Source organism: Anomaloglossus baeobatrachus, chromosome 4 (assembly GCF_048569485.1).
Source record: "Anomaloglossus baeobatrachus isolate aAnoBae1 chromosome 4, aAnoBae1.hap1, whole genome shotgun sequence".
Classification (NCBI taxonomy): Eukaryota; Metazoa; Chordata; class Amphibia; order Anura; family Aromobatidae; genus Anomaloglossus; species Anomaloglossus baeobatrachus.
The window spans coordinates 95346165-95366387 of NC_134356.1; the positions used below are offsets into that span (position 1 = coordinate 95346165).

At 47.8% G+C, this 20223-nt stretch overlaps 1 protein-coding gene across 1 annotated transcript in view; it reads right to left on the reverse strand.

The window, feature by feature from the left end:
• Positions 1-495: 495 nt before the first annotated feature.
• Positions 496-20223, reverse strand: part of UBE2B (ubiquitin conjugating enzyme E2 B) — a 39328-nt gene continuing 19600 nt past the window's right edge. Inside the window, exons 4-6 of the mRNA XM_075344473.1 lie at positions 11039-11128; positions 4133-4221; positions 496-960 (exon numbers count right to left, since the gene is read on the reverse strand). Of these exons, the coding sequence (XP_075200588.1) occupies positions 832-960; positions 4133-4221; positions 11039-11128 (308 nt within the window). The 3' untranslated portion in view covers positions 496-831. The remainder of the gene's footprint in view (positions 961-4132; positions 4222-11038; positions 11129-20223) is intronic.

Genomic DNA, 20223 nt, shown 5'->3' on the forward strand with positions numbered 1-20223 from the left:
CGTGTCAACAATCAGCGATTTGGTGAATATTTCTGATAGTTAGCGGTCGCTCGTAGGTGTCACACGCAACGATGTCGCTAACGACGCCGGATGTGCGTCACGAATTCAGTGACCCCCGACGACATCTCGTTAGAAAAGTCGTTGCGTGTAAAGCGGTCTTAACTGGTTTTAATTCCCATTTCATAAATCAAATCCCCCCAATAACATCTTATCAGTAAAATTTGCTTCTTTCTCTGTCCCCTCTTCCATCATCAGTAACACCTACCATCTCCATGAGAGTCTTCACTGAATACAGATTTTACCTGTAGCTTTGTAACTCAGAATTGATCCTCTGATAAAAGTGAAGAGACAAGAACACCCAGAAACGGTTGATTAGTCAACTCTATTGTGAGAAGTTAACAGCTTACCTTAAAATATTAAAAAAAAATAAAAAAAATTAAGTACTCTCCTATAAAATAAAATAAAAAAAAAAAAAAAAAAAAAAAGTCACAAAACTGAAGCATTCAGATTTCTTAAAGAAAGTGTACGGATTTACAAAATGTGTATTTGCATGAAAACTCCATGCCAACCATTTACATTAAAGTAGGGGGTAATACAAACAGGATATATTACAAATGTAGCAATAACTTATTCTCAAACCATGCACAACATGCAATAAAAAATACACTAAGATACACAAGCTTTTACACTTTCCAAACAGGAATATAATGGGAACCAAAAGATATTCTGAAAATCTCTAAAACTTGAGGCATTGGTAGAAGTTCTCAATTCTGTCTCTTCCAATGTTAAGACGTTCACAAAGGAGAAGAACCAACGATGGTAAGTGAGGGCTTAGGAGTCGTTCCAGCTTTGCTCTACAATTGCTGATACCCTCTTTTCATATTCTCGTTTGTTTTCCTGATAAAGTTGTGCTGCTTGACTGTTTGCGGGACTGTTGGGGTTTGGTTCATCAAGTAGAGACTTAAAAGGGGAAAGACAAACAAAAAAAAAAGTTTTATATATTGCCAAAGTAGAAAAATAATAAACGTGGAGTTTTCACGCTCTAGTCTTTCAGATTTCTTTAGACAAATGACCATTTAGTTAATAGAATAGATGTGTCCTTAAAGGGAACCAAACATCAGGATTTTGGTATAAAAAGGTAAAGCCAGTGCAATACTGGCACTATCAAGCAGATTATCTACATACCATTAGTGGGCAACTCGGATGTTTAGGCTATGAAATCCAAGTTTATGAAGTTTAAAAATTAATCATGTTTTTGATTGACAGTAGCACGTCTCCAGATAACCCGCCCAGATATTATGCACATGATTCCCGTCCCACCCCCATCCCCCCGCCACCACCACCGCCTGTTCCTCCCTCTCTGGCTGTAAGCAAATTTCTCTATTCAGTAACACATCGTTGGAGTTGGCGCCTGCGCATAGCGCTCATCTCCAGCGCCATGTTTTTGAAGCCCGCATTACCTAGTCTTGTGCCTGAGAGGTTGGCACATGCGCCCTCGCTTCCTCAGATCTTGTTGTGACCGCGGGAGCACGCGCGGTCACAACAGGACTGGAGAACAGCTGATCTTACCGATTAGCTGCAGCTACAATATCGTCTGTTGCAGCTAATCCGTAACATCAACTGTTTTCCAGTCCTGTTGTGACCACGCGCAGTTCCGGTCACAACAAGATCTGAAGAAGCGAGGGCGCATGCGCCAACCTCTCAGGCACAAGACTAGGTAATGCGGGCTTCAAAAACATGGCGCCAGAGATAAGCGGTATGCGCAGGCGCCAACTCAGACACTGTTACTGAATAGAGAAATTTGCATACAGCCAGAGAGAGGGAGGAACAGGGGGCGCGGGAATCATGTGCATAACCCGTCCGGATATTATCTGGAGACGTGCAACTGTCAATCAAAAACATGATGAATTTTTAAACTTCATGAAGTTGGATTTCACAGCCTAAACATCCGAGCTGCCCCCTAATGGTATGTAGATAATCTGCTTGATAGTGCCAGTACTGCACTGGCTGCACCTTTTATACCAAAATCCTGCTGTTTGGTTCCCTTTAAGAGTAGGTTGCTCTCGCATTGGTGACAAATCCACTTCAAAGCATCTGTTCTGTGAAGCTTTATTAAATATATATGGTCATAATACTGGAGCTACTCAGACATTGAACAACTACATTGTGTGCAAATAGTCCTGCTAGAAACTTCATAACTCCACAAAGCTGGATCCAAATAGAAACAAGGAAGCCATATCATCCATCACAAATGCCCATGTTATCAGTCTCCTGTCCCCCACCACCACTCCAAAAAGCAACTGAATTGTAGGATATATACTTTGCGACATTTGAAGGGTTTTGGTGACACTTTCATGACTTGGGCCCAAAGTTTTTCCACAAAGAAAATTTGCCAAAGCTGTTCAAAGTGGGCAGAGGTGAGATGAGGCATAAAGAAGACATAAAGAAGACTGCCCAATGCATTACTCAATGGTTGTGGTGTAACTTATGCCAGAAATGTTACCAAGTCTAACAAGGTGCACAGAAGTTGGAAGATAGGGGCATCTTACTCCTACTACATGCCCATCACCAAGAGTGGGGTACAAAACATCAGTGTTAATGAATCAGGCCCTTTTTAACTTGATATCACAATGCCAGCCAATTAGAGCATGTAGATTGACCTTTATGCTAAAGCCACACAGAAACGCACTGTAGGCCTACCTCCCACACATGTACAGTGGGGGGGGGGGGTATTTATTTAGTCAGCCACCAATTAAGTTCTCCCACTTAAGATGAGAAAGGTCTGTAATTGACATCATAGGTAGACCACAACTACCTTGTCTGATTTTTCAAGATTTTATTTGAAAAATATTGTGGAAAATAAGTATTTAGTCACCTAAAAACATGCAAGAGATCTGGCTCTCCCAGACCTGTAACTTCTTTAAAAAACTCCTCTGTCCTCCACTCATTACCTGTAGTAATGATACCCGTTTGAACTTATCAGTATAAAAGACACATGTCCACAACCTCAAACAGTCACACTCCACTATGGTGAAGACCAAAGAGCTGTCGAGGGACACCAGAAACAATTGTAGCCGTGCACCAGGCTGGGAAGAAGGAATCTGCAAGAGGCAAGCAGCTTGGTGTGATGAATAATAAGAAAATAGAAGACATCCAAGACCACTGAATCTCCCTCGACCTGGGTCTCCAGGCAAGATCTCACCCTGTGGGGGTCAAAATGATCACAAGAACAGTGAACCAAAACCCGGGAACCACACGAGGGGACCTAGTGAATGACCTGCATAGAGCTGGGACCACCATAACAAAGGCTACTATCAGTAACACACTACGCTGCCAGGGACTCAGGTCCTGCAGTGCCAGACGTGTTTCCCCTGCTTAAGCCAGTACATGTCTGGGCTTGTATGAGGTTTGCTAAAGAGCATTTGGATTATCAAGAAGAGTATTGGGAGAATGTCATATGGTCTGATAAAGAGAAAAAAAAAAAAAAATAGAACCGTTTGGTAGAAACACAACTCATCGTGTTTGGAGGAGACAGAGTGATGAGTTGCATCTAACAAAAAAAAAAAACACCATACCTACTGTGAAGCATGGGGGTGGCAACATCATGCTTTGGAGCAGTTTTTCTGCAAAGGGAGCAGGGACGACTGATCGTGTACATTAAAGAATGAATGGAGCCATGTATTGTGAGATTTTGAATACAAACCTCCTTCCATCAGCAAGGGCATTGAAAATGAAATGTGGCTGGATCTTTCAGCATGATAATGATCCCAAGCACACCACCTGGGCAACGAAGGAGTGGCTTAGTAAGAAGCATACGAAGCTCCTGGAGTGGCCTAGCCATTGACATGAACTTTAGTTAGTTATTGACCAAATACTTATTTTCCACCATAATTTGAAGAAAAGAAAAAAAAAAAATCTTGCCAAATCAGACAAGGTGATTTTCTGGATTTGTTTTCTCATTTGGTCTCTCATAGTTATGGTCTACCTATGATGTCAATTACAGACCTCATCTTTTTAAGTGGGAGAACTTGCACAATTGGTGGATGACTAAATACATTTTTTCCCCACTGTATATATGAGTAACACAGTTTATGAAACTAGGCCCTCACTAGTGGAACGCTGCGGGTCTCACCTGAATGGATGTTAATATGGAAGAGACATCGTAAGTTGGGCTCCAGCGGTTCTGAAGGATGTCTAAACATATGCTGCCATCAGCATAAACTGCAAGAGAAACAAGCAAATCCTGCATTTATCCATTTAGATGCTAAAAATGAAGAGGTGAGAAATGCAGACATAGAAACGCATTTATCAACTTAAGAAAAATATCATCGAAAGTTATGAAACTTTAGCAGACAGTTCTTTATAAGTTTCCTCTTTATTCCTGTATACAAAAAAAAAAAAAATGCATGTAAGTGGCTTCCAAACACCTATCCTTCAGAAAATTCTATTTGCCTACCTTCAGCTGAATTGATATCACAATGCAGTTCTGTGGAGTACGGATGCTGGCAGTGAAGGGGTCAGAACCTGTGTCCTCTGAGAACAAGGTGCTTAAAGAAGTAAACCCAATACAGCCGTTAGTTATCGTACTGGAGATAAGGAGATAGAGCTGTGGGTGAGTTCAGCCGAATAGCAACATGACAAGAGCGATGGCTGAGCTGATTAACTCGGGACAGAATACTGCGGGAGAGAACACTCAGGAGGAGGGGACTGGTGCGTGCCTTTCACTGCAAGCATCTGTCCTCCAAATAAGCACATTCTGATATCAACGCAGCTGAAGGCTGGAAAGACTGGTTTGAAAGCCTCTTACATGCATTTTTTTCCCCCCTATTGAAATGATCTTGGGGAAAAGAAGGGAATTTTGTTTACTTACCGTAAATTCCTTTTCTTCTAGCTCCAATTGGGAGACCCAGACAATTGGGGTGTATAGCTTCTGCCTCCGGAGGCCACACAAAGTATTACACTTAAAGTGTAAACTCCTCCCCTTCTGCCTATACACCCCCCGTGCATCACGGGCTCCTCAGTTTTGGTGCAAAAGCAAGAAGGAGCAAACTTATAAATTGGTCTAAAGTAAATTCAATCCGAAGGAAGTTCGGAAAACTTAAAACCATTCAACATGAACAACATGTGTACACAAATAACAACAGCCCGAAGGGAACAGGGGCGGGTGCTGGGTCTCCCAATTGGAGCTAGAAGAAAAGGAATTTACGGTAAGTAAACAAAATTCCCTTCTTTGTCGCTCCATTGGGAGACCCAGACAATTGGGACGTCCAAAAGCAGTCCCTGGGTGGGTAAAATAATACCTCGTAATAGAGCCGTAAAATGGCCCCTACCTACAGGTGGGCAACCGCCGCCTGAAGGACTCGCCTACCTAGGCTGGCATCTGCCGAAGCATAGGTATGCACCTGATAGTGTTTCGTGAAAGTGTGCAGGCTCGACCAGGTAGCCGCCTGACACACCTGCTGAGCCGTAGCCTGGTGCCGCAAAGCCCAGGACGCACCCACGGCTCTGGTAGAATGGGCCTTCAGCCCTGAGGGAACCGGAAGCCCAGAAGATCGGTAAGCTTCGAGAATTGGTTCCTTGATCCACCGAGCCAGGGTTGATTTGGAAGCCTGTGACCCTTTACGCTGGCCAGCGACAAGGACAAAGAGTGCATCCGAGCGGCGCAGGGGCGCCGTACGAGAAATGTAGAATCTGAGTGCTCTCACCAGATCTAACAAGTGCAAATCCTTTTCACATTGGTGAACTGGATGAGGACAAAAAGAGGGTAAGGAGATATCCTGATTGAGATGAAAGGGGGATACCACCTTAGGGAGAAATCCCGGAACCGGACGCAGAACCACCTTGTCCTGGTGAAACACCAGGAAAGGGGCTTTGCATGACAGCGCTGCTAGCTCAGACACTCTCCGAAGTGATGTGACTGCTACTAGGAAGACCACTTTCTGCGAAAGGCGTGAAAGAGAAATATCCTTCATTGGCTCGAAAGGTGGTTTCTGAAGAGCCATCAGCACCCTGTTCAGATCCCAGGGTTCTAACGGACGCTTGTAAGGAGGGACTATGTGACAAACCCCCTGCAGGAACGTGCGTACCTGTGGAAGTCTGGCTAGGCGCCTCTGAAAAAACACAGAGAGCGCTGAGACTTGTCCCTTAAGGGAGCCGAGCGACAAACCCTTTTCCAATCCGGATTGAAGGAAGGAAAGGAAAGTGGGCAAGGCAAATGGCCAGGGAGTAAAACCCTGATCAGAGCACCAGGATAAGAATATCCTCCACGTCCTGTGGTAGATCTTGGCGGACGTTGGTTTCCTAGCCTGTCTCATAGTGGCAATGACCTCTTGAGATAACCCTGAAGACGCTAGGATCCAGGACTCAATGGCCACACAGTCAGGTTGAGGGCCGCAGAATTCAGATGGAAAAACGGCCCTTGAGACAGCAAGTCTGGTCGATCTGGTAGTGCCCACGGTTGGCCCACCGTGAGATGCCACAGATCCGGGTACCACGACCTCCTCGGCCAGTCTGGAGCGACGAGGATGGCGCGGCGGCAGTCGGACCTGATCTTGCGTAACACTCTGGGCAACAGTGCCAGAGGAGGAAACACATAAGGGAGTTGAAACTGCGACCAATCCTGAACTAAGGCGTCTGCCGCCAGAGCTCTGTGATCTTGAGACCGTGCCATGAATGCCGGGACCTTGTTGTTGTGCCGGGACGCCATTAGGTCGACATCCGGCCTCCCCCAGCGGCAACAGATCTCTTGAAACACGTCCGGGTGAAGGGACCATTCCCCTGCGTCCATGCCCTGGCGACTGAGAAAGTCTGCTTCCCAGTTTTCTACGCCCGGGATGTGAACTGCGGATATGGTGGAGGCTGTGGCTTCCACCCATAGCAGAATCCGCCGGACTTCCTGGAAGGCTTGCCGACTGCGTGTTCCGCCTTGGTGGTTGATGTATGCCACCGCGGTGGAGTTGTCCGACTAAATTCGGATCTGCTTGCCTTCCAGCCACGGCTGGAACGCCTTTAGGGCAAGATACACTGCCCTTCTCTCCAGAACATTGATCTGAAGGGAGGACTCTGGCTGAGTCCAGGTACCCTGAGCCCTGTGGTGGAGAAAAACCGCTCCCCACCCTGAAAGACTCGCGTCCGTCGTGACCACCGCCCAGGATGGTGGTAGGAAGGATTTCCCCTTCGACAATGAAGTGGGAAGAAGCCACCACCGAAGGGAGCTTTTGGCTGCCTGAGAAAGGGAGACGTTCCTGTCGAGGGACGCCGACTTCCTGTCCCATTTGCGGAGAATGTCCCATTGAAGTGGACGCAGATGAAACTGCGCAAAAGGAACTGCCTCCATTGCTGCCACCATCTTCCCTAGGAAGTGCATGAGGCGCCTGACGTTGAAGGAGAGATTGCACCCCTGTCTGTAGTGAACGCTGTTTGTCCAGCGGAAGCTTCACTATCGCTGAGAGAGTATGAAACTCCATGCCAAGATATGTCAGTGATTGGGCCGGTGTCAAATTTGACTTTGGGAAATTGATGATCCACCCGAATCTCTGGAGAGTCTCCAGAGCAATGTTCAGGCTGTGTTGGCATGCCCCCCGAGAGGGTGCCTTGACAAGCAGATCGTCTAAGTAAGGGATCACCGAGTGTCCCTGAGAGTGTAGGATTGCTACTACTGTTGCCATGACCTTGGTGAAGACCCGTGGGGCTGTTGCCAGGCCGAAAGGCAGTGCCACGAACTGAAGGTGCTCGTCCCCTATGGCGAAACGCAGGAAGCGCTGATGCTCTGGAGCAATCGGTACGTGGAGATAAGCATCTTTGATGTCGATTGATGCTAGGAAATCTCCTTGGGACATTGAGGCGATGACGGAGCGGAGCGATTCCATCCGGAACCGCCTGGTTCTTACGTGTTTGTTGAGCAGTTTTAGGTCCAGAACAGGACAGAAAGATCCGTCCTTTTTTGGCACCACGAACAAGTTGGAGTAAAAACCGTGACCCTGCTGCTGAAGAGGAACAGGGATCACCACTCCTTCTGCCTTCAGAGTGCTCACCGCCTGAAGAAGAGCATCGGCTCGCTCGGGGGGCGGAGATGTTCTGAAGAATCGAGTCGGAGGACGAGAGCTGAACTCTATCCTGTAACCGTGAGACAGAATGTCTCTCACCCAACGGTCCTGTACCTGTGGTAGCCAGGCGTCGCAAAAGCGGGAGAGCCTGCCACCGACCGAGGATGCGGTGTGGAGAGGCCGAAAGTCATGAGGAGGCCGCTTTGGGAGCGGTTCCTCCGGCGGTCTTTTTAGGACGTGACTTAGACCGCCCAGAATCGGAGACCTTCTGACCCTTCTGTGGCCTGTTGGACGAGGCGAATTGAGACCTGCCCGCGGGCCGAAAGGACCGAAACCTCGATTGTCCCTTTCGTTGTTGAGGTCTGTTTGGTTTGGACTGGGGTAAGGAAGAGTCCTTTCCCTTGGATTGTTTAATGATTTCATCCAATCGCTCACCAAACAGGCGGTCGCTAGAAAATGGCAGACCGGTTAAGAACTTTTTGGAAGCAGAGTCTGCCTTCCATTCTCGTAGCCACATGGCCCTGCGGACTGCTACCGAATTGGCGGACGCTACCGCCGTACGGCTCGCAGAGTCCAGGACAGCATTAATGGCGTAGGACGCAAACGCCGACGCCTGAGAGGTTAAGGACACCACCTGCGGAGCAGAGGCACGTGTGACTGCATTAATCTGCGAGTGACACGCTGAGATAGCTTGGAGTGCCCATACGGCTGCGAATGCCGGAGCAAAGGACGCGCCGATAGCTTCATAGATGGATTTCAACCAGAGCTCCATCTGTCTGTCAGTGGCATCTTTGAGTGAAGCCCCATCTTCCACGGCAACTATGGATCTAGCCGCCAGCCTGGAGACTGGAGGATCCACCTTGGGACACTGAGCCCAACCCTTGATAACATCAGGGGGAAAGGGATAACGTGTGTCCTTAAGGCGCTTAGAAAAGCGCTTATCTGGACAAGCTCGGTGTTTCTGGACTGCCTCTCTGAAGTCAGAGTGATCCAGAAACGTACTCATTGTACGCTTGGGAAATCTGAAACGGAATTTCTCCTGCTGAGAAGCTGACTCCTCAATTGGAGGAGCTGGGGGAGAAAGATCCAACACCTGATTGATGGTCGCTATAAGGTCATTCACTATGGCGTCTCCTTCAGGTGTATCTAGGTTGAGAGCGGCCTCAGGATCAGAATCCTGATCTGCCACCTCCGCTTCATCCTCCAAAGAGTCCTCCTGCCGAGACCCTGAGCAGTGTGATGAAGTCGAAAGAATTTCCCAGCGAGCCCGCTTAGGCGGTCTGGGACTGCGGTCCGTGTCAGAGACCTCACCCTGGGACCTATGAGTCACCCCAGGAGCACTTTGCTGCTCCAACCGAGGGGGGCCTGGGGTCAATGATTCAACAGTGCCCGGGGCCTGTGTTACCGGTCTGGACTGCAAGGCTTCTAGTATCTTAGCAGACCATTTATCCATACTCTCAGAGAGTTTGTCAGCAAATACTGCAAACTCCGTCCCTGTCACCTGGACAGTGGAAGCAGGTGGTTCCACTTGGGCCACCAGTAGCAGTGCGGACGACATGCTGTTGTCTCCTCTGAGTACAATCCAGGAGGGTATATAGCCAAAAATCAACAGTGCGATCTACAGTGTAAATGTATAGCATATAAGCATATATATATATATATACACTTCGGCACTCAGTGGGGCCAGCACCTAGAAACAGGTGCTGCTTACCGACCGCCAAAAGCGGTTGTGTGATCACCAGATTCCCTGCCTGGGCCTCCCAGAGCCGTGTTGTCTCTCCTCTCCAGCTTCAGATGTGCTGACAGGAATGGCTGCCGGCGTTCTGTGAGCAGGAGGGGGCCGTGGGCGTGCCCTAGAAAGTGCGGGAATCTGGTGCCCCACGGTGCTCAGTGAGGGGGGAGGAGGATACAAAGTATGCTCCAGCCCTCAGCGCTGACGTCCTGTGCAGCGTCCCGCCCTTACCCTGACTGGCAGGCCCGGGGGCGGGAATATGCGGTACTAGGCCGCAAAAGCCGGGGACTAAAGTTATAAGTGCGGCCGGCAAATAAGCGCGGCCAGCGCGGTAGTCCCCGGCGCACTAACACACCCAGCAGCTGCTGCAGCGTGTATGACACAAGCGCTCTATGCGCGGTCCCCAAGGGGACACAGAGTACCTCACAGTAGCAGGGCCTTGTCCCTGACGATACCCGGCTCCTGTCCAGCAGATTCCCCAGGGGCTGCGGAGGGAGCACGGTCCCAGTGCCTGGAGACCGATTAGGATCCCACTTCACCGAGAGCCCTTAAGGGATGGGGAAGGAAAACAGCATGTGGCTCCTGCCTATGTACCCGCAATGGGTACCTCAACCTTAACAACACCGCCGACCAGAGTGGGGTGAGAAGGGAGCATGCCGGGGGCCCTGTTATGGGCCCTCTTTTCTTCCATCCGATATAGTCAGCAGCTGCTGCTGACTAATTTGTGGAGCTATGCGTGGATGTGTGCCTCCTTCGCACAAAGCATAAAAACTGAGGAGCCCGTGATGCACGGGGGGTGTATAGGCAGTAGGGGAGGGGCTTTACACTTTAAGTGTAATACTTTGTGTGGCCTCCGGAGGCAGAAGCTATACACCCCAATTGTCTGGGTCTCCCAATGGAGCGACAAAGAAATATATATCATACATACACATATACATACATACATACATACATACATACACCTAAGCTTTGCATGTGATGCAAAAAAAATGAAAAATGCCTTGAAAATCTTAACTGCTCCTCCCGATGGCTGCTATTGTATCCCACCACAAATCAGCCTAGTGAGCATGTAATTCTAGAACCATACGGTGCAGTCATCCCAGCTTGTGGGGAAAACTTAATAAAATTAAAAAAAAAAAAAAAAAAAAGGAAAGTCACAGGATGGTGACTTTGTGCTCTATAAAGTAGGTCAGTAATTACCATTAATACATTATTGCTCTAAAATATAAAGTAGGAATAGCACTTTACTACCGCCACTCACCATTAGGATGAAACATTTTTGAGGCAAATCTAACAGTTGGAGGTTTATTTGGATATTCTTCAGAAAATTCTATCAAGAGTTTAAATGTACCTTAAGACAACAAGAAATAGAAAAAAGAAGCCATTCAGTACAATTAGTCTTCAATACAAATCCCACACACACAGTACAACAGATTATACCTGGGGCAAAGAAAACCAGGGGTCACAAAATCCAATGAGTTTTAGATTTTTCATTATTTTGTTTTCTATAAACCTCAGTTACATTTCTGCTACAACCATTACATCAATATACAATGAGTATGGATACAGGATTCCACAGATTGGAGATGGATTTCAGCCTTTGCAAAACAAAGTAATATAGAAACCATGGTTTTATGCTGTTTTGGTGCGGTTTTCTGCCAGGAGATGCAAATTTGGTTCAGAAATGTGGGGCAGACATTTCTCCTGCCAGAAAACCACACCGAGACAAAATCAAAACCAAAGTTTTTGTGCCATTTTTTGCCAGGAAACGCAGATTGGGTGCTGCAATTTATACACAAAATTCCTGCACCAAATCTGCATCAAAACCACATTGCATTTAGATGCGTTTTTTTAGCCAGAAGATGCAGATTTGGTGTAGAAATGTGAGGTTTAAATTTCAGCACCAAATCTGCATCTCTTGGCAAAAACAAAAAAAACGCGTGGTCTCATTTGACTCAATGAGGCTGTCTGAGGTGAGTTCACCTGAAGTCACAGGTAAGGGACCGTGAGAACCTCCAGCGGTGACTGCTGGTAAACTCAGTGATGTCACTGCTCACAGCTGCAGCTCCAATAGTGTGTCTAAAGCAGGTGGTCACATTTTCTAATGATCATCGAGGGACTTCATATGGACTATGTTGGATTTGCAAGTGTGTTATTGGGGTTAATAAAAGGAATGAAAGAGGGTGTGTATTTTATTTCAAATAAAATAGTTTTTTTGGTGTTTGTTTCCTTTTCACTTACAGGATTAGTAATTGGGGTGTGTGGGTGTGTGTGTGTGTGTGTGTGTGTGTGTGTGTGTGTGTGTGTGTGTGTGTGTGTGTGGGGGGGGGGGTGTCTCAGACTCTTCCGCCTACCATTAGCAATATAGGGCTTGATGGCAACTGTCATTAACCCGTTATATTAACTTGATTGCCCTGGTGCGGCAGCAATCGGGATGAGCTGGGTAAAGCATCAACATTTTCACATCTAATGGGATGTAACAATTCTGGGCAGCTGCGGGCTGGCATTTTTAGACAGGAGGAACACGGTATGTATAAGTATTCTGCTTATACGATCATTTAACTTCCATTCGCAGCCCCCTAGCACTTACTACAGTCATTTTATAGCCCCAATTGGCTCGTCCCTATTGGACTTGTATGGGGTTTGTTGTTCGGGGTAAAGATCGGCGTCAAGTTCGCTCGCCGATCCAGTTTTGTTTTTTCCCCCTCATGCTGGTTCGGCGAACCCGTTTATCCATGGGTTCGCTCATCACTAACATTAGATAGTTTTATGGTTACATTTACATCTATAATGGTAACGAGCATCTATATTTATCAGATATTTATCTCACTTAGCAGGCATCACATCTGTTAATAGTCTGTGGGTATCTACAGTGCCTTGCGAAAGTATTCGGCCCCTTTGAATTTTTCAACCTTTTCCCACATTTCAGGCTTCAAACATAAAAGATAAAAAAAAATTTAAAATGTTCTGGTGAAGAATCAACAACAAGTGGGACACAATTGTGAAGGTGAACGATATTTATTGCTTATTTTATACTTTTATAAAAAAAAATAAAAAACTGAAAATTGGGGCGTGCAATATTATTCATCCCCTTTAAGTTAATACTTTGTAGCGCCACCTTTTGCTGCGATTACAGCTGCAGTCACTTGGGGTTTGTCTCTATCAGTTTTGCACATCGAGAGGCTGAAATTCTTGCCCATTCTTCCTTTGCAAACAGCTGGAGCTGAGTGAGGTTGGATGGAGAGAGTTTGTGAACAGCAGTTTTCAGCTCTTTCCACAGATTCTCCATTGGATTCAGGTCTGGACTTTGACTTGGCCATTCTAACACCTGGATATGTTTATTTGTGAACCATTCCATTGTAGATTTTGCTTTATGTTTGGGATCATTGTCTTGTTGGAAGACAAATCTCCGTCCCAGTCTCAGGTCTTTTGCAGACTCCAACAGGTTTTCTTCAAGAATGGTCCTCTATTTGGCTCCATCCATCTTCCCATCAATTTTAACCATCTTCCCTGTCCCTGCTGAAGAAAAGCAGGCCCAAACCATGATGCTGCCACCACTATGTTTGACAGTGGGGATGGTGTGTTCAGGGTGATGAGCTGTGTTGCTTTTGCGCCAAACATATAGTTTGTGGTTTCATCATAGCATCTTCTTCCATATGTTTGGTGTGTCTCCCAGGTGGCTTGTGGCAAACTTTAAAGAACACTTTTTATGGATATCTTTGAGAAATGGCTTTCTTCTTGCCAGTCTTTTTTAAAGGCCAGATTTGTGCAGTGTATGACTGATTGTTGTCCTATGGACAGACTCTCCCACCTCAGCTGTAGATCTCTGCAGTTCATCCAGAGGTATCATGGGCCTCTTGTCTGCATCTCTGATCAGTCTTTTCCTTGTTTGAGATGACATTTTTGAGGGACGGCCGGGTCTTGGTAGATTTGCAGTGGTATGATACTCCTTCCATTTCAATATGATCGCTTGCACAGTGCTTCTTGGGATGTTTAAAGATTTGGAAATCTTTTTTCAACCAAATCCGGCTTTAAACTTCTCCACAACAGTATCATAGACCTGTTGTGTTCCTTGGTCTTCATGATGCTCTCTGTGCTTTAAACAGAACACTGAGACTATCACAGAGCAGGTGCATTTATACGGAGACTTGATTACACACAGGAGGCTTATATTTATCATCATCAGTCATTTAGGACAACATTGGATCATTCAGAGATCCTCAATGAACGTCTGGAGTGAGTTTGCTGCACTGAAAGGAAAGGGAATGAATAATATTGCACGCCGCAATTTTCAGTTATTTTTTACAAAAATTTAAAATTAGCAATAAATATCGTTCACCTTCACAATTGTGTCCCACTTGTTGATTCTTTACCATAACATTAAAATCTTTATCTTTAAATTTGAAGCCTGAAATGTGGGAAAAGGTTGAAAAATTCAAGGGAGGCCAAATACGTTCGCAAGGCAGTGTGTGTGTGTGTAATTATATATACACTAGAAGGTGGCCCGATTCTACGCATAGGGTATTCTAGAATTTACGTATTGTGTAGTCAATGTATGATTTTTGTTATATTATATATATATATATATATATATATATATATATATATATATATATATATATATATATATATATATATATATATATATATATATATATATATATATATATATATATATATATATATATATATATATATGTTGTGTGTAGTTACCAAGTGTTTGTGTAGGGCGCTGTACATGTTCTGGGTGTTGTCTGGGTGTGGCGGGGGGGTGAAAGCGGTGTTTGTGTGTTGCGTTGTTTGTGGAGCGCTGTGTGTCTGTAGCGGTGTGTGTGTGTTGCGCGGTTTGTGTGGGGTGTGTGTGTTTTGGGGGAGGTATGTTTTGTGCAGTGTGTGTGTTGTGCGGTATGTGCCGCGGTGTTGTGTGTGTGCGGCGTTGTCTGTGTGTGTGGGATGTGTAGGGCGGTGTTTGTGGTTCCCTGTGTGTGTGTGTGTGTGTGTGTGTGTGTTGGGCGGGGGAGGTGTGCACCCCCCATAGTGCTCCATCCCCCATGCTGCACACCCCCCATCGTGCTCCATCCCCCATGCTGCGCACCCCCCATCGGGCTCCATCCCCCATGCTGCGCACCCCCCATCGTGCTCCATCCCCCATGCTGCGCACCCCCCAAACGTGCTCCATCCCCCATGCTGCGCACCCCCCAAACGTGCTCCATCCCCCATGCTGCGCACTCCCAAACGTGCTCCATCCCCCATGCTGCGCACTCCCAAACGTGCTCCATCCCCCATGCTGCGCACTCCCAAACGTGCTCCATCCCCCATGCTGCGCACTCCCAAACGTGCTCCATCCCCCATGCTGCACACTCCCAAACGTGCTCCATCCCCCATGCTGCACACTCCCAAACGTGCTCCATCCCCCATGCTGCACACTCCCAAACGTGCTCCATCCCCATGCTGCACACCCCCCATCGTGCTCCACAGTCACACATCAGACAGTATACACGCACACATCCTATCGCATACACGCACACACACACTGACGATATCGCACATACGCGCTCACACTCACAACATCCGGAGATACCACATGCTTCTGGCCATGTGATCCTCTGGCAGGTCCTGGAAGGTCACTGCACGCACAGTATCGCCGCCGAGAAGCAAGCGATATCACGGGATGTTGTGAGTGTGTGGATGCGATCTGAAGGGTGTGTGTGAGGTGTGTGTGTGTGTGTGTGTCTGTTCTTATGTGTGTGTGTGTGTGTGTGTGTGTGTGTGTGTGTGTGTGTGTGTGTGTGTGTGTGTGTGTGTGTGTGTGTGTGTGTGTTCCACCGCTGCAGGACCTTGATGCGCTCACCTGGGAGCCGGTGTACGCTGGTAACCATGCTACACAATATTACATGGTTACCAGCGTACCCCGCCCCCCGCGAGCCCACACCAGCGTACGCCGGCAACCCCAGCAATGCGAGAGTATGTGTCGGCTGTCCCAATAGGAGCTAGAAGAAAAGGAATTTACGGTAAACAAAATTCCCTTCTTTGTCGCTCCATTGGGAGACCCAGACAATTGGGATGTCCAAAAGCAGTCCCTGGGTTGGTAAAAGAATACCTCGATAAAAAGAGCCGAAAAAACGGCCCTCTCTTACAGGTGAGCAACCGCCTCCTGAAGGACTCGCCTACCTAGGCTGGCATCTGCCACAGCATAGGCATGAACCTGATAGTGTTTCGTGAAAGTGTGCAGACTCGACCAGGTAGTGCTGACACACCTGCTGAGCCGTAGCCTGGTGACGCAATGCCCAGGATGCCCCTGCGGCTCTGGTAGAATGGGCTTTCAGCTCTAAAGGAATCGGAAGCCCAGAAGAACAGTAGGCTTCAAGGATCAGTTCCTTGATCCACCAAGCCAAGGTTGACTTGGAAGCCTGCGACCCCTTACGCTGGCCAGTGACCAGGACAAAGAGCGCATCAGAACGGCGCGGGGGCGCAGTGTGCGAAAAGAAGAGCCGGAGTGCTCTCCCGAGATCTAACAAGTGCAATCCTTTTCACAATTGTGAACTGGATGAGAGCCAAAAGAAGGTAAGGAGATATCCTGATTGAGAAGAAAAGGGGGATACCACCTTAAGTAGACATTCCGGGACCGGACGCAGAACCACCTCATCCTGGCGAAACACCAGGAAGGGGGCTTTGCATGGCAGCGCTGCTAGCTCAGACACTCTCCGAAGTGATGTGCCTGCCACTAGGAAGACCACCTTCTGCGAAAGGTGTGATAGAGATAACTCTGAGAACGCTAAGAGCCAGGACTCAATGGCCACCCAGTCAGGTTGAAGACCGCAGAATTCAGATGGAAAATGGCCCTTGGGACAGCAAGTCTGGTCGGTCCGGGAGTGCACACGGTCGACCCACCGTGAGGTGCCACAGATCCAGGTATCACGACCTCCTCGGCCAGTCTGGAGCGACGAGGATGGCGCGGCGGCAGTCGGACCCGATCTTGAGTAACACTCTGGGCAGCAGCGCCAGAGGAGGAAATACATAAGGCAGTCGAAATTGCGACCAGTCCTGAACTGATGCGTCCGCCGCCAGCGCTCTGTGCTGGTGGTTGATGTACGCGACCGCCGTGGCGTCGTCCGACTGTATCCGGATCTGCCTGCCGTCCAGCCACCGCTGGAACGACTTTAGGGCTAGCTACACTGCCCTTATCTCCAGAACATTGATCTGAAGGGAGGACTCTGTCAGAGTCCAGGTTCCCTGAGCCCTGTGGTGGAGGAAGACCGCTGTCCACCCTGACAGACTCTCGTACGTCGTGACCATAGCCCAGGATGGGAGCAGGAAGGATTTTTCTTTTGACCAAGAAGTGGGAAGAAGCCACCCCTGAAGAGAGGCTTTGTCTGCCAGTGAAAGAGAGACATTCCTGTCTAGGGACGTCGACCTCCTGTTCCATTTGCGGAGAATGTGCCCTTGGAGTGGACGCAGATGAAACTGCGCAAAGGGAACTGCCTCCATTGCTGCCACCATCTTCCCTAGGAAGCGCGTGAGGCGCCTCAAGGGGTGAGACTGGGCCCCAAGGAGAAAGTGCACCCCTGTCTGCAGCGAACGCTGTTTGTCCAGCGGTAGCTTCACTATCTCTGAGGGAGAATGCAACTCCATCCCGAGGTAAGTCAGTGATTGGGTCGGTGTCAATTTTTACTTTGGGAAATTGATGATCCACCCGAACCTCTGGAGAGTCTCCAGAGCAATGTTCAGGCTGTGTTGACATGCCACCCGGGAGGGTGCCTTGACTTAGGAGATCGTCTAAGTAAGGGATCACCGAGTGTCCCTGAGAGTGTAGGCCCATCGCCACTGATGCCATGACCTTGGTGAAGACCCGTGGGACTGTCGCCAGGCCGAAAGGCAGAGTCACGAGCTGAAAGTGTTCGACCCGGAGGCGAAACACCGGAAGCGTTGATGCTCTGGTGTAATCGGCACATGGAGATAAGCATCCCTGATGTCGATTGATGCTAGGAAGACTCCCTGGGATATCGAAGCGATGACTGAGCGGAGAGATTCCATCCGAGACGTCTGGTTCTCACGTGTCTGTTGAGCAGAATGAGGCCCGGAACGGACCGGAATGATCCGTCCTTTTTTGGTACCCCGAACAAGTTGGAGTAAAGACCGCGACCACGTTCTTGAAGCGGAACGGGGATCACAACTCCATCTGCAGAAACGAGTCGGAGGACGAGAGCTGAGCTCTATCCTGTAACCGTGAGACGGAATGTCTCACCCATTGGTTTTTCATCCAATTTCTCGTTAAACAGACGGTCGCCAGAAAATGGCAAACCGGTTAAGAACTTCTTGGAAGCAGAGTCTGCCTTCCATTCGCGTAGCCACATGGTCCTGCGGACTGCCACCGAATTGGCGGATGCTACTGCTGTACGGCTCGCAGAGTCCAGGACGACGTTCATGGCGTAGGACGAAAAAGCCGACGCCTGAGAAGTCAAAGACACAACCTGCGGGGCAGAGGTACGTGCGACCGCATTAGTCTCAGACAGACAAGCTGAGATAGCTTGGAGTGCCCACACGACTGCGAAGGCCGGAGCAAAAGACGCGCCTATGGCTTCCTAGATGGATTTCATCATGAGCTCTATTTGCCTGTCAGTGGCATCCTTGAGCGATGAACCATCTGCCCCTAATACTACGGATCTAGCCGCCAGTCTGGAGACTGGAGGATCCACCTTGGGACACTGAGCCCAACCCTTAACTACGTCAGGGGGGGGAAGGGTAACGTGTGTAATTAAGGCGCTTAGTAAAGCGCTTGTCCGGAAATGCTCTGTGCTTCTGGACAGCATCTCTGAAGTTAGAGTGATCGAAAAACGCACTCCGTGTACGTTTGGGAAACCTAAACTGGTGTTTCTCCTACTGTGAAGCCGACTCCTCTATAGGTGGAGTTGGGGGAGAAGGACTAGCACCTGGTAGAAGGACGTTATAAGGTCATTTACTATGGCGTCCCCTTCAGGTGTATCCAGATTGAGAGCAACGTCAGGATCAGAGCCCTGAGCTGCGACCTCCGCTTCATCCTCCAGAGAGTCCTCATGCTGAGACCCCGAACCGCGTGATGAAGTCGGGGAAGGTTCCCAGCAAGCCCGCTTAGCCTGTCTGAGGCTGCGGTCCGTGTCGGAGTTCTCACCGTGGGATCTGGGTGCCACCCCAGGAGCCCTTTGCTGTACCAACCGAGAGGGGCCTGGGGGCGATGAACTCACAGTGCCCTGGCCCTGTGTTACCGGTCTGGACTGCAAAGCTTCTAGTATCTTAGCAGACCATCTGTCCATAGACTGAGCCATGGAATGTGAAGCGACTCAGTTTCTCAGTCAAAATTGTAAACTCTGTCCCTTCCATCTGTGCAGTGGAAACCGGCGGTACCACCTGAGCCGAGGGTCCCACCAGTGCCGGAGGCTCCGGCTGAGTGAGTGCCACAGGGGCCGAGCATTGTCACAATGAGGGTAGGTGGAACCTGCAGGTAACATAGCCGCACAAGAGGTACAGGTTGCAAAATAAGCCTGTGCCTTGGCCCCCTTGCTTTCTGCGGACGACATGCTGTTGTCTCCTCTTAGAGATATAGCCAAAAGCAAATAATGCTGCCGAATAGAGAAAATGTATAATATAAATTATATATATACATATATACATATATATATACATATATACATATATACATATATACATATATACATATATACATATATACATATATACATATATACATATATACATATATATATATACATATATATATATATATATATATATATATATATATATATATATATATATATATATATATATATATATATATATATATATATATATTAATATATATATATATATATATATATTACACACATACATATATACATACATACATATATACATACATACATATATATATACACATATACATATATATACATATATATACACATATATACACATATATATATACATATATACACATATATATACACATATATACACATATATACACACACATATATATATATATAATACATACATACATACATACATACATACATACATACATACATACATACATACATACATACATACACTTCGGCACCCAAGGGGGGCCAGCACCTGACAACTGGTGTGGCTTACCAACCGCCCCAAGCGGTGGTGTGTCCACCAGATTCCCTGCCTGGGACTCCCAGAGCTGCAGAGCTCATTCTGAAATCCCCCACCGGCAGAAGTGATTATAACAATGGCTGCCAGCGTTCTGAGGGGAGGAGGGAGCCGTGGAAGTGCCTAATAAAGTGCGGGCACCTGGTGCCCCACAATGCTCAGTGAGGGGGGAGGAGGATACCAAGTGTGCTCCAGCCCTCACTGCCGACATCCAGTCGGCCGTCCCGCCCTCACCCCTGACTGGCAGGCCCGGGGGCGGGAGTACATGGTACTAGGCCGCAAAAGCCG